This window comes from Ranitomeya imitator, chromosome 6 (assembly GCF_032444005.1).
Source record: "Ranitomeya imitator isolate aRanImi1 chromosome 6, aRanImi1.pri, whole genome shotgun sequence".
Classification (NCBI taxonomy): domain Eukaryota; kingdom Metazoa; phylum Chordata; class Amphibia; order Anura; family Dendrobatidae; genus Ranitomeya; species Ranitomeya imitator.
The window spans coordinates 575,088,530-575,100,799 of record NC_091287.1 but is presented as its reverse complement, the minus strand read 5'-3'; the positions used below and the strand labels follow the sequence as shown (position 1 = coordinate 575,100,799).

At 51.4% G+C, this 12,270-nt stretch overlaps 1 protein-coding gene across 1 annotated transcript in view; it reads left to right on the top strand.

Moving 5' to 3' along the window:
• The window catches only part of LOC138643522 (forkhead box protein H1-like), a 79,377-nt gene extending 68,285 nt beyond the window's left edge, over positions 1-11,092 (top strand). Inside the window, exon 3 of the mRNA XM_069732421.1 lies at positions 10,088-11,092. Coding sequence (XP_069588522.1) covers positions 10,088-11,092 — 1,005 coding nt within the window. The remainder of the gene's footprint in view (positions 1-10,087) is intronic.
• The last annotated feature ends 1,178 nt before the right edge of the window (positions 11,093-12,270 follow it).

The following is a 12,270-nucleotide window of genomic DNA, read 5'->3' as shown; positions in this document are numbered from 1 at the left end:
GGGTACCACAATCCTCTGTCCTGGCCCCAGTTTTACAAGTGAGATACCACAAGGCTCTGTCCTGGCCCCAGTGTTACAAGTGGGGTCCACAATCCTCTGTTCTGGCCCCAGTGTTACAATTGGGGTCCCACAAGGCTGTCCTGGCCCCAGTGTTACAAGTGGGGACCAAAAGGCTCTGTCCTGGCCCCAGTGTTACAAGTGAGAAACCACAAGGCTCTGTCCTGGCCACAGTGATACAAGTGAGGTACCACAAGGCTCTTTCCTGGTCCCAGTGGTACAAGTGGGGACCACAAGGCTCTGTCCTGGCCCCAGTGTTACAAGTGGGGTATCACAAGGCTCTGTCCTGGCCCCAGTGCTAGAAGTGGGGTACCACAAGGCTCTGTTCTGGCCCCAGTGTTACAGGCGGGGTACCACAATCCTCTGTCCTGGCCCCAGTGTTTCAAGTGGGGTACCACAATGCTCTGTCCTGGCCCCAGTGTTACAAGTGGGGTACCACAAGGATCTGTCATGGCCCCAGTGTTACAAGTGATAGTGATAGAAAGCAGAGGGTGGTTATAAATGGTATAGTCTCTAACTGGGTCGCTGTGACCAGTGGGGTACCGCAGGGGTCAGTATTGGGACCTGTTCTCTTCAACATATTCATTAATGATCTGGTAGAAGGTTTACACAGTAAAATATCGATATTTGCAGATGATACAAAACTATGTAAAGCAGTTAATACAAGAGAAGATAGTATTCTGCTACAGATGGATCTGGATAAGTTGGAAACTTGGGCTGAAAGGTGGCAGATGAGGTTTAACAATGATAAATGTAAGGTTATACACATGGGAAGAGGGAATCAATATCACCATTACACACTGAACGGGAAACCACTGGGTAAATCTGACAGGGAGAAGGACTTGGGGATCCTAGTTAATGATAAACTTACCTGGAGCAGCCAGTGCCAGGCAGCAGCTGCCAAGGCAAACAGGATCATGGGGTGCATTAAAAGAGGTCTGGATACACATGATGAGAGCATTATACTGCCTCTGTACAAATCCCTAGTTAGACCGCACATGGAGTACTGTGTCCAGTTTTGGGCACCGGTGCTCAGGAAGGATATAATGGAACTAGAGAGAGTACAAAGGAGGGCAACAAAATTAATAAAGGGGATGGGAGAACTACAATACCCAGATAGATTAGCGAAATTAGGATTATTTAGTCTAGAAAAAAGACGACTGAGGGGCGATCTAATAACCATGTATAAGTATATAAGGGGACAATACAAATATCTCGCTGAGGATCTGTTTATACCAAGGAAGGTGACGGGCACAAGGGGGCATTCTTTGCGTCTGGAGGAGAGAAGGTTTTTCCACCAACATAGAAGAGGATTCTTTACTGTTAGGGCAGTGAGAATCTGGAATTGCTTGCCTGAGGAGGTGGTGATGGCGAACTCAGTCGAGGGGTTCAAGAGAGGCCTGGATGTCTTCCTGGAGCAGAACAATATTGTATCATACAATTATTAGGTTCTGTAGAAGGACGTAGATCTGGGGATTTATTATGATGGAATATAGGCTGAACTGGATGGACAAATGTCTTTTTTCGGCCTTACTAACTATGTTACTATGTTACTATGTTACAAGTGGGGACCACAAGGCTCTGTCCTGGCCCCAGTGTTACAGGCGGGGTACCACAATCCTCTGTCCTGGCCCCAGTGTTACAAGTGAGGTACCACAAGGCTCTGTCCTGGCCCCAGTGTTACAAGTGGGGTACCACAAGGATCTGTCATGGCCCCAGTGTTACAAGTGGGGTACGACAAGGCTCTGTCCTGGCCCCAGTGTTACAAGTGGGATACCACAAGGATCTGTCATGGCCCCAGTGTTACAAGTGGGGTACCACAAGGCTCTGTCCTGGCCCCAGTGCTACAAGTGGGGTATCACAAGGCTCTGTCCTGGCCCCAGTGCTACAAGTGGGGTATCACAAGGCTCTGTCCTGGCCCCAGTGCTACAAGTGGGGTACCACAAGGCTCTGTCCTGGCCCCAGTGTTACAAGTGGGGTACCACAAGGCTCTGTCCTGGCCCCAGTGTTAAAAGTGGGGACCACAAGGCTCTGTCCTGGCCCCAGTGTTACAAGTCAGGTACCACAAGACTCTATCATGGCCCCAGTGTTACAAGTGAGATACCACAAGGCTCTGTCCTGGCCCCAGTGTTATAAGTAGGGTACCACAAGGCTCTGTCCTGGCCCTAGTGTTACAAGTGGGGTACCACAAGGCTCTGTCCTGGCCCCAGTGTTACAAGTGGGGTACCACAATCCTCTGTCCTGGCCCCAGTGTTACAAGTGGGGTACCACAAGGCTCTGTCCTGACCCCAGTGTTACAAGTGGGGTACCACAAGGCTCTGTCCTGGCCCCAGTGTTACAAGTGAGATACCACAAGGCTCTGTCCTGGCCCCAGTGTTACAAGTGAGATACCACAAGGCTCTGTCCTGGCCCCAGTGTTACAAGTGAGATACCACAAGGCTCTGTCCTGGCCCCAGTGTTACAAGTGGGGTACCACAAGGCTCTGTCCTGGCCCCAGTGTTACAAGTGGGGTACCACAAGGCTCTGTCCTGACCCCAGTGTTACAAGTGGGGTACCACAAGGCTCTGTCCTGACCCCAGTGTTACAAGTGGGGTACCACAATCCTCTGTCCTGGCCCCAGTTTTACAAGTGAGATACCACAAGGCTCTGTCCTGGCCCCAGTGTTACAAGTGGGGTCCACAATCCTCTGTCCTGGCCCCAGTGTTACAAGTGAGGTACCACAAGGCTCTGTCCTGGCCCCAGTGTTACAAGTGATACCACAAGGCTCTGTTCTGGCCCCAGTGCTACAAGTGAGATACCACAAGGCTCTGTCCTGGCCCCAGTGTTACAAGTGAGGTACCACAAGGCTCTGTCCTGGCCCCAGTGTTACAAGTGGGGACCAAAAGGCTCTGTCCTGGCCCCAGTGTTACAAGTGAGAAACCACAAGGCTCTGTCCTGGCCCCAGTGATACAAGTGAGGTACCACAAGGCTCTGTCCTGGTCCCAGTGGTACAAGTGGGGACCACAAGGCTCTGTCCTGGCCCCAGTGTTACAAGTGGGGTATCACAAGGCTCTGTCCTGGCCCCAGTGCTAGAAGTGGGGTACCACAAGGCTCTGTTCTGGCCCCAGTGTTACAGGCGGGGTACCACAATCCTCTGTTCTGGCCCCAGTGTTACAATTGGGGTCCCACAAGGCTGTCCTGGCCCCAGTGTTACAAGTGGGGACCAAAAGGCTCTGTCCTGGCCCCAGTGTTACAAGTGAGAAACCACAAGGCTCTGTCCTGGCCACAGTGATACAAGTGAGGTACCACAAGGCTCTTTCCTGGTCCCAGTGGTACAAGTGGGGACCACAAGGCTCTGTCCTGGCCCCAGTGTTACAAGTGGGGTATCACAAGGCTCTGTCCTGGCCCCAGTGCTAGAAGTGGGGTACCACAAGGCTCTGTTCTGGCCCCAGTGTTACAGGCGGGGTACCACAATCCTCTGTCCTGGCCCCAGTGTTTCAAGTGGGGTACCACAATGCTCTGTCCTGGCCCCAGTGTTACAAGTGGGGTACCACAAGGATCTGTCATGGCCCCAGTGTTACAAGTGGGGACCACAAGGCTCTGTCCTGGCCCCAGTGTTACAGGCGGGGTACCACAATCCTCTGTCCTGGCCCCAGTGTTACAAGTGAGGTACCACAAGGCTCTGTCCTGGCCCCAGTGTTACAAGTGGGGTACCACAAGGATCTGTCATGGCCCCAGTGTTACAAGTGGGGTACGACAAGGCTCTGTCCTGGCCCCAGTGTTACAAGTGGGATACCACAAGGATCTGTCATGGCCCCAGTGTTACAAGTGGGGTACCACAAGGCTCTGTCCTGGCCCCAGTGCTACAAGTGGGGTATCACAAGGCTCTGTCCTGGCCCCAGTGCTACAAGTGGGGTATCACAAGGCTCTGTCCTGGCCCCAGTGCTACAAGTGGGGTACCACAAGGCTCTGTCCTGGCCCCAGTGTTACAAGTGGGGTACCACAAGGCTCTGTCTTGGCCCCAGTGTTAAAAGTGGGGACCACAAGGCTCTGTCCTGGCCCCAGTGTTACAAGTCAGGTACCACAAGACTCTATCATGGCCCCAGTGTTACAAGTGAGATACCACAAGGCTCTGTCCTGGCCCCAGTGTTATAAGTAGGGTACCACAAGGCTCTGTCCTGGCCCTAGTGTTACAAGTGGGGTACCACAAGGCTCTGTCCTGGCCCCAGTGTTACAAGTGGGGTACCACAATCCTCTGTCCTGGCCCCAGTGTTACAAGTGGGGTACCACAAGGCTCTGTCCTGACCCCAGTGTTACAAGTGGGGTACCACAAGGCTCTGTCCTGGCCCCAGTGTTACAAGTGAGATACCACAAGGCTCTGTCCTGGCCCCAGTGTTACAAGTGAGATACCACAAGGCTCTGTCCTGGCCCCAGTGTTACAAGTGAGATACCACAAGGCTCTGTCCTGGCCCCAGTGTTACAAGTGGGGTACCACAAGGCTCTGTCCTGGCCCCAGTGTTACAAGTGGGGTACCACAAGGCTCTGTCCTGACCCCAGTGTTACAAGTGGGGTACCACAAGGCTCTGTCCTGACCCCAGTGTTACAAGTGGGGTACCACAATCCTCTGTCCTGGCCCCAGTTTTACAAGTGAGATACCACAAGGCTCTGTCCTGGCCCCAGTGTTACAAGTGGGGTCCACAATCCTCTGTCCTGGCCCCAGTGTTACAAGTGAGGTACCACAAGGCTCTGTCCTGGCCCCAGTGTTACAAGTGATACCACAAGGCTCTGTTCTGGCCCCAGTGCTACAAGTGAGATACCACAAGGCTCTGTCCTGGCCCCAGTGTTACAAGTGAGGTACCACAAGGCTCTGTCCTGGCCCCAGTGTTACAAGTGGGGACCAAAAGGCTCTGTCCTGGCCCCAGTGTTACAAGTGAGAAACCACAAGGCTCTGTCCTGGCCCCAGTGATACAAGTGAGGTACCACAAGGCTCTGTCCTGGTCCCAGTGGTACAAGTGGGGACCACAAGGCTCTGTCCTGGCCCCAGTGTTACAAGTGGGGTATCACAAGGCTCTGTCCTGGCCCCAGTGCTAGAAGTGGGGTACCACAAGGCTCTGTTCTGGCCCCAGTGTTACAGGCGGGGTACCACAATCCTCTGTCCTGGCCCCAGTGTTACAAGTGGGGTACCACAAGGCTCTGTCCTGGCCCCAGTGTTACAAGTGGGGTACCACAAGGATCTGTCATGGCCCCAGTGTTACAAGTGGGGTACCACAAGGCTCTGTCCTGGCCCCAGTGTTACAGGCGGGGTACCACAATCCTCTGTCCTGGCCCCAGTGTTACAAGTGAGGTACCACAAGGCTCTGTCCTGGCCCCAGTGTTACAAGTGGTGTACCACAAGGATCTGTCATGGCCCCAGTGTTACAAGTGGGGTACCACAAGGCTCTGTCCTGGCCCCAGTGTTACAAGTGGGATACCACAAGGATCTGTCATGGCCCCAGTGTTACAAGTGGGGTACCACAAGGCTCTGTCCTGGCCCCAGTGCTACAAGTGGGGTATCACAAGGCTCTGTCCTGGCCCCAGTGCTACAAGTGGGGTATCACAAGGCTCTGTCCTGGCCCCAGTGCTACAAGTGGGGTACCACAAGGCTCTGTCCTGGCCCCAGTGTTACAAGTGGGGTACCACAAGGCTCTGTCCTGGCCCCAGTGTTAAAAGTGGGGACCACAAGGCTCTGTCCTGGCCCCAGTGTTACAAGTCAGGTACCACAAGGCTCTATCATGGCCCCAGTGTTACAAGTGAGATACCACAAGGCTCTGTCCTGGCCCCAGTGTTATAAGTAGGGTACCACAAGGCTCTGTCCTGGCCCTAGTGTTACAAGTGGGGTACCACAAGGCTCTGTCCTGACCCCAGTGTTACAAGTGGGGTACAACAAGGCTCTGTCCTGGCCCCAGTGTTACAAGTGAGATACCACAAGGCTCTGTCCTGGCCCCAGTGTTACAAGTGAGATACCACAAGGCTCTGTCCTGGCCCCAGTGTTACAAGTGGGGTACCACAAGGCTCTGTCCTGGCCCCAGTGTTACAAGTGGGGTACCACAAGGCTCTGTCCTGGCCCCAGTGCTACAAGTGGGGTATCACAAGGCTCTGTCCTGGCCCCAGTGCTACAAGTGGGGTATCACAAGGCTCTGTCCTGGCCCCAGTGCTACAAGTGGGGTACCACAAGGCTCTGTCCTGGCCCCAGTGTTACAAGTGGGGTACCACAAGGCTCTGTCCTGGCCCCAGTGTTAAAAGTGGGGACCACAAGGCTCTGTCCTGGCCCCAGTGTTACAAGTCAGGTACCACAAGGCTCTATCATGGCCCCAGTGTTACAAGTGAGATACCACAAGGCTCTGTCCTGGCCCCAGTGTTATAAGTAGGGTACCACAAGGCTCTATCCTGGCCCTAGTGTTACAAGTGGGGTACCACAAGGCTCTGTCCTGACCCCAGTGTTACAAGTGGGGTACCACAAGGCTCTGTCCTGGCCCCAGTGTTACAAGTGAGGTACCACAAGGCTCTGTCCTGGCCCCAGTGTTACAAGTGAGATACCACAAGGCTCTGTCCTGGCCCCAGTGTTACAAGTGGGGTACCACAAGGCTCTGTCCTGGCCCCAGTGTTACAAGTGGGGTACCACAAGGCTCTGTCCTGGCCCCAGTTTTACAAGTGAGATACCACTAGGCTCTGTCCTGGCCCCAGTGTTACAAGAGGGGTCCACAATCCTCTGTTCTGGCCCCAGTGTTACAATTGGGGTCCCACAAGGCTGTTCTGGCCCCATTGTTACAAGCGGGGTACCACAAGGCTCTGTCCTGGCCCAAGTGTTACAAAAGAGATACCATAATGCTCTAATATCTGTCTGAGATTATGAGATGATTTAGTGATTCCTGCGTTGAGCAGGGGGTTGGACATGAGGACCCTGGAGGCCCCTTTATTATATATACAGCTCTGGCAAAAATTAAGAGACCACTGCACAATGTTTAGTTTGTCTGATTTTTCTCTTTATAGGTATATTTTTGAGTAAAATGTAAATTGTTCTTTTATTCTATAAACTTCTGACAACACGTCTCCGAAGTTCCAAGCAATACGTTTTGTATTTATTTTCTGAAAATGAGAAATGGTCAAAATAACAAAAAAATACATTGCTTGCAGACTTCAAATAATGCAAAAAAACAAGTTCATAATCATTTAGAAACAACAATACTAATGTTTTACCTCAGGAAGAGTTCAGAAATCAATATTTTGTGGAATAACCATGATTGTTAATCCCGGCTTTCCTGCGTCTTGGCAGCTTTCCACCAGTCTTTCACACGGCTCCTGGGAGACCTTATGCCACTCCTGGTACAATAATGTCAGCCGTTCTTTGTTTGATGGCTTGTGACTATCCATCCTCCTCTTGATCAGGGGTGTCAAACTGCATTCCTCGAGGGCCTCAGACCATGCCTGTTTTCAAGATTTCCTTTGCATTACACAAGGTGCTGGAATCATTCTGTGCAGGTGATTAAATTATCACCTGTGCAATACAAGGAAATCCTGAAAACATGACCTGTTTGCGACCCTCGAGGAATGCAGTTTGACACCCCTGCTATTGATTACATTCCAAAGGTTTTCAATGGGGTTCAGGTCTAGAGATTGGGCTGACCATGACAGGGATTTGATGTGGTGGTCCTTCATCCACACCTTGATTTACCTAGCTGACTTGCATTGTCCTGCTGGAAAACCCAATCCTTAGAGTTGGGGAACATTGTCTGAGCAGAAGAAATCAACTGTTTTTCAAGGATAACCTTGTATGTGGCTTGATTCTTACATCCTTCGCAAACAACCTGCCCAACCTGCCCTTGCTGAAGCATCCTCAGATCATCACGATCCTCCACCAAATTTCACACTGGGTGCAAAACACTGTGGCTTGTACGCCTCTCCAGGTCTCCGTCTAACCATTAGACGACCAGGTGTTGGGAAAAGCTGATAATTAGACTCATCAGAGAATAAGATTATCTTACTTCAGTCCTCTATGGTCCAATCCTTATGGTCTTTGGCAAACTTCAGCCTGGCTCTCCTTTGCTTCTCATTGATGAAAGGCTTTTTTCTAGCTTTAAATGACTTGAATCCTGCCTCTAGGAGCCTGTTACGAGCTGTTCTTGCCATGCACTCCACCGCAGCTGCCATTTGCCATTCCTTTTGTAGGCCACTTGATGTCATCCTGCGGTTGCTGAGTGACATTCATATAAGATGATGGTCATCCCGGTCACTGGAGAGTTCGAACTCTACCAGTCTGTAGCTTTGTTGTCCTCAATGTCTGCTGTTTGACCCTGTTGTAATGGACAACCGTCTTAGAAATTTTAAGGCTAGAGGCAACATGAGGCTCACTGTGTCCCTCTGCTAGTAAAGCCAGAATTGAGCCCTTCTTTTCATCACTCAAGACTTTTCTTTTCCTCTCCTTTGGCATGGTTAAACGTTATTTTTTCATTCCTATTACTTTTGGGATATTACTAGCACTTGTTTTGCCATCCAGCTTGTCCTTTTGCAAGAGGATTGTGAACACCACAGCAGGGTTTATATACTTTCATTCATTAAATAAGATTTGGTCCAGGTGATCACCTAATTAGAAGCGCATTAAGTAGAATGAGGCGTCCTCTGGATGGAATTCAACTGACACTGGAATGAAATAGCTGTCAGACATGAAGAGAAGTAGATTTTTATACAACTGGGCAGTGGTCTCTTAATTTTTACCAGAGCTGTGTATAAAACTTTCTTCTCACCCCCCTCCACAATGGGGGTGGCCTTTTTTGTACTTTCTCATTCACGGGTCCTCTACCAGAGGCCTGGGAGTTTGGTCACTGTAGGGTGGTGTTTCACTCGTCCTCACTGCAGGTTGGTGTTTTGTACATCTTCTGTGGTCACTGTAGGATAGCGTTTCACTCTACGATGAGGTCAGTGTGGGGTGTTGTTTTGGTTGTCCTCTACCCTCACTGTAAGGTGATTTGCTTGTTGTCACGATTAGTGTGGGGTGTTTTACATATCCTCTGTGGTCACTGTAGGGTGGTATTTCACTCTACGTTGAGGTCAGTGTGGGGTGTTGTTTTGGTTGTCTTCTGCCTTCACTGTGGGGTGTTTCGCTCTATGTTGAGGTCAGTTTGGAGTGTTATTTTGGTTGTCATCTGCGGTCACTGTGTGTTTTGATTTTTGTCGAGGTCATTATGGGGTGGTTCGGTTGTCTTCTGCCGTTACTGTGGGGTGATTCCCTTGTTCTAGCGATTAGTGTGGGATGTTTAGTACATCCTCTACGGTCACTGTAGGATGTTGTTTCGCTCTATGTTGAGGTCCATTTGGGATGTTTCTTTGGTTGTTCTCTGTGGTCACTGTAGGATAGTATTTCGCTCTTTGTCGAGGTCAGTGCGGGATGGTTCGGTTGTCTTCTGCCATCCCTGTGGGATGATTCGCTCATTGTCATGGTTTGTGTGGGGTGTTTTGTACATCCTCTGCGGTTACTGTAGGATGGTGTTTCGCTCTATGTTGAGGTCCATTTGGGGCGTTGTTTTGGTTGTTCTCTATGGTCACTATAGGATAGTATTTCGCTCTTTGTCGAGGTCAGTGCGGGATGGTTCGGTTGTCTTCTGCCATCGCTGTGGGATGATTCGCTCATTGTCATGGTTAGTGTGGGGTGTTTTGTACATCCTTTGCGGTTACTGTAGGATGGTGTTTCGCTCTATGTTGAGTTCAGTTTGGGGTGTTGTTTTGGTTGTCTTCTGCCATCACTGTGGGGTATTGCGCTTTTTGTCTAGGTCAGTGTGGGATGGCTCGGTTGTCTTTTGTCGTCACTGTGAGGTGATTCGCTTGTTGTCATAGTTAGCGTGTGGCGTTTTCCCCGTCCTCTGTAGTCATTGTGGGGTATGTCGCTAGTCTTCTGCAGTCCTGGCTTATGTCTCTTGCATTTTTTTCTTCTGCAGGTTGTTCCATGGTTGCTGGACATTTGGGGTCTTCCTCGGTAGGTTCAATATAAGGGTCTAATGCATCTTGGTGTTTCTTGCAGGTGCTGAAGGATCCAGGAAAGCCTCAGGCCAAAGGTAATTTTTGGTCGGTGGACGTGAGCCGGATCCCCCTGGACGCCATGAAGCTGCAGAACACGGTCATGTCTCGTGGCGAAGCAGAGAGCTTTGTCTTGGATTTATCACCCTACATCCTGCACGACTACAAGTATGATGGCAGCGCAGAGCTCCAGCAGCAGATGCCAGGCAGTAACTACTCGAGTGCCAGCTCCTTGGAGGAAGACTCTCATAATCTCCACAATGCCGGCAAACTACACAGCTCATTCACCATTGACTCTTTACTCCATGATCTCCAGGATGTGGAACTTCCAGATGTCTCCAAGACAGAAAAGAACCAAGAACAGGGTGACTCCCCAACTGACCAGCTCTGGATGCCTGCTCCTCACTCTCTGCAGAGTTCCAGCAGTCCTAGGCTCACCACCACCCACTCCATGAACTCCTCCTCCAGCACCAGTCTGCCCACCATGTCCCCTATCAGCTGTGATCAGAGTCCGGATCATTGCAGGGAGATGCCCAGGACTTCTCCACAAGGGGCCGCAAAACGGCAAAGGGAAGATGAGAGTAGTAGTTCTGATTCCAGTACTGATAGTTCTCCATGTGGACCTCCATCTAAATCTGTATTTGTTCCCTCAGAGCTGCCAACTTCTTACACTAAGTGTGTGGCACCCAACATGGTGGCTCCCCGCAGTGCGCTCCCCTTCTTTCCATTTCCTCAGTATCCCTATTATAACTATGGACCTTCCCCGTACATGACACCTCCGTACTGGGGGCTCCTGCCGCAGCCAACCACCCCCAGACCCCAGCAGCCATGCCCAACACCCACACTAGATCTGGACAGCATGCTACGGGCAGTGCCGCCCAATAAGAGTGTGTATGACGTGATGATGAGCCACCCAGGAGACCTGGTTCACCCAGTTTTACTCAGCCAATACCGGGCCCCACAGCCTGGGGCAAAGTGTCCTGTAGTGGCCCCTCCTGTACGAGACTGAGGACCATCGTACATCATAGGGTGGTACAAAGGGGGGAGAAATAGAAATAAATGGTGCTTTCTGAAGTTGTGGCTGCTTGTGGTGACCACCAGCTGTCTGTGAGGACCGCTGGCTGCTTGTGGGGACCACCGGCTGTCTGTGGTGTCTGCCAGCTGTCTGCGGTGACTGCCCGCTGTCCGTGGTGTCTGCTGGCTGTCCGTGGTATCCACCGGCTGTAAGTGGTGTCCGCTAGCTGTCAGTGGTGTCTGCTGGCTGTCAATGGTGTCCACTGGCTGTCTGTGGTGTCCGCCGGCTATCTGTGGCATGCACCGGCTATCTGACCGCCCGCTGTCTGTGGTGACTGCCCGTTGTCTGTGGTTACCGCCCACTGTCTGTGGTGACTACCTGCTGTCTGTGGTGACCGCCTGCTGTCCATGGTATCTGATGGCTGCCAGTGGTGTCTGCTGGCTGTCTGTGGTGACCAGTAGACTGTTTTAGTGTCCTCTGAGTGAGACGTCCCATCAGTGTTGGACTGGAGCACCTTGGGCCCACCAGAGAAAATCATTCTTAGGGCCCACTATGTATCTACATAGAAACAAATACAAGACCACCAATTGTGCTGTTAAATGCGCTAATATCAGCGCATAACTGATCTATCTATTATGGTAAATTACATCACGCTCTCTCCCGCACCTGAAATCCGCTGCCTCGGGGAAACTCTCGACTCTGCCCTGTCCTTCAAACTGCACGTCCAAACTCTTGGCACCTCCTATCGCCTCCAACCCCAAAATATTGCCAGAATCCCTCCCTTCCTCAGCCCACAATCTACCAAAACTCTTGTGCATGCCCTCATCATCTCCCGCCTCGATTGCTGCAACACCCTCCTCTGTGGCCTCCCCGCTAACTCTTTTGCACCGCTCCAGTCTGTCCTCAACTCTGCTGCCCGGCTAATCCACCTCTCTCCTCGCTACTCCCCTGCTTCTCCCCTCTGCAAATCCCTCCACTGGCTCCCAATTACCAAACGAATCAAGTTCAAACTACTAACACTGCCTATATCTCTGAACTAATCTCCCAATATCTTCCTCACGTAATATTCGATCCTCACAAGACCTCCTACTCTCCTCCACACTTATTCATTCCTCACACAACCACCTCCAAGATTTCTTCCGAATATCCCCCATCCTCTGGAATTCCACGCC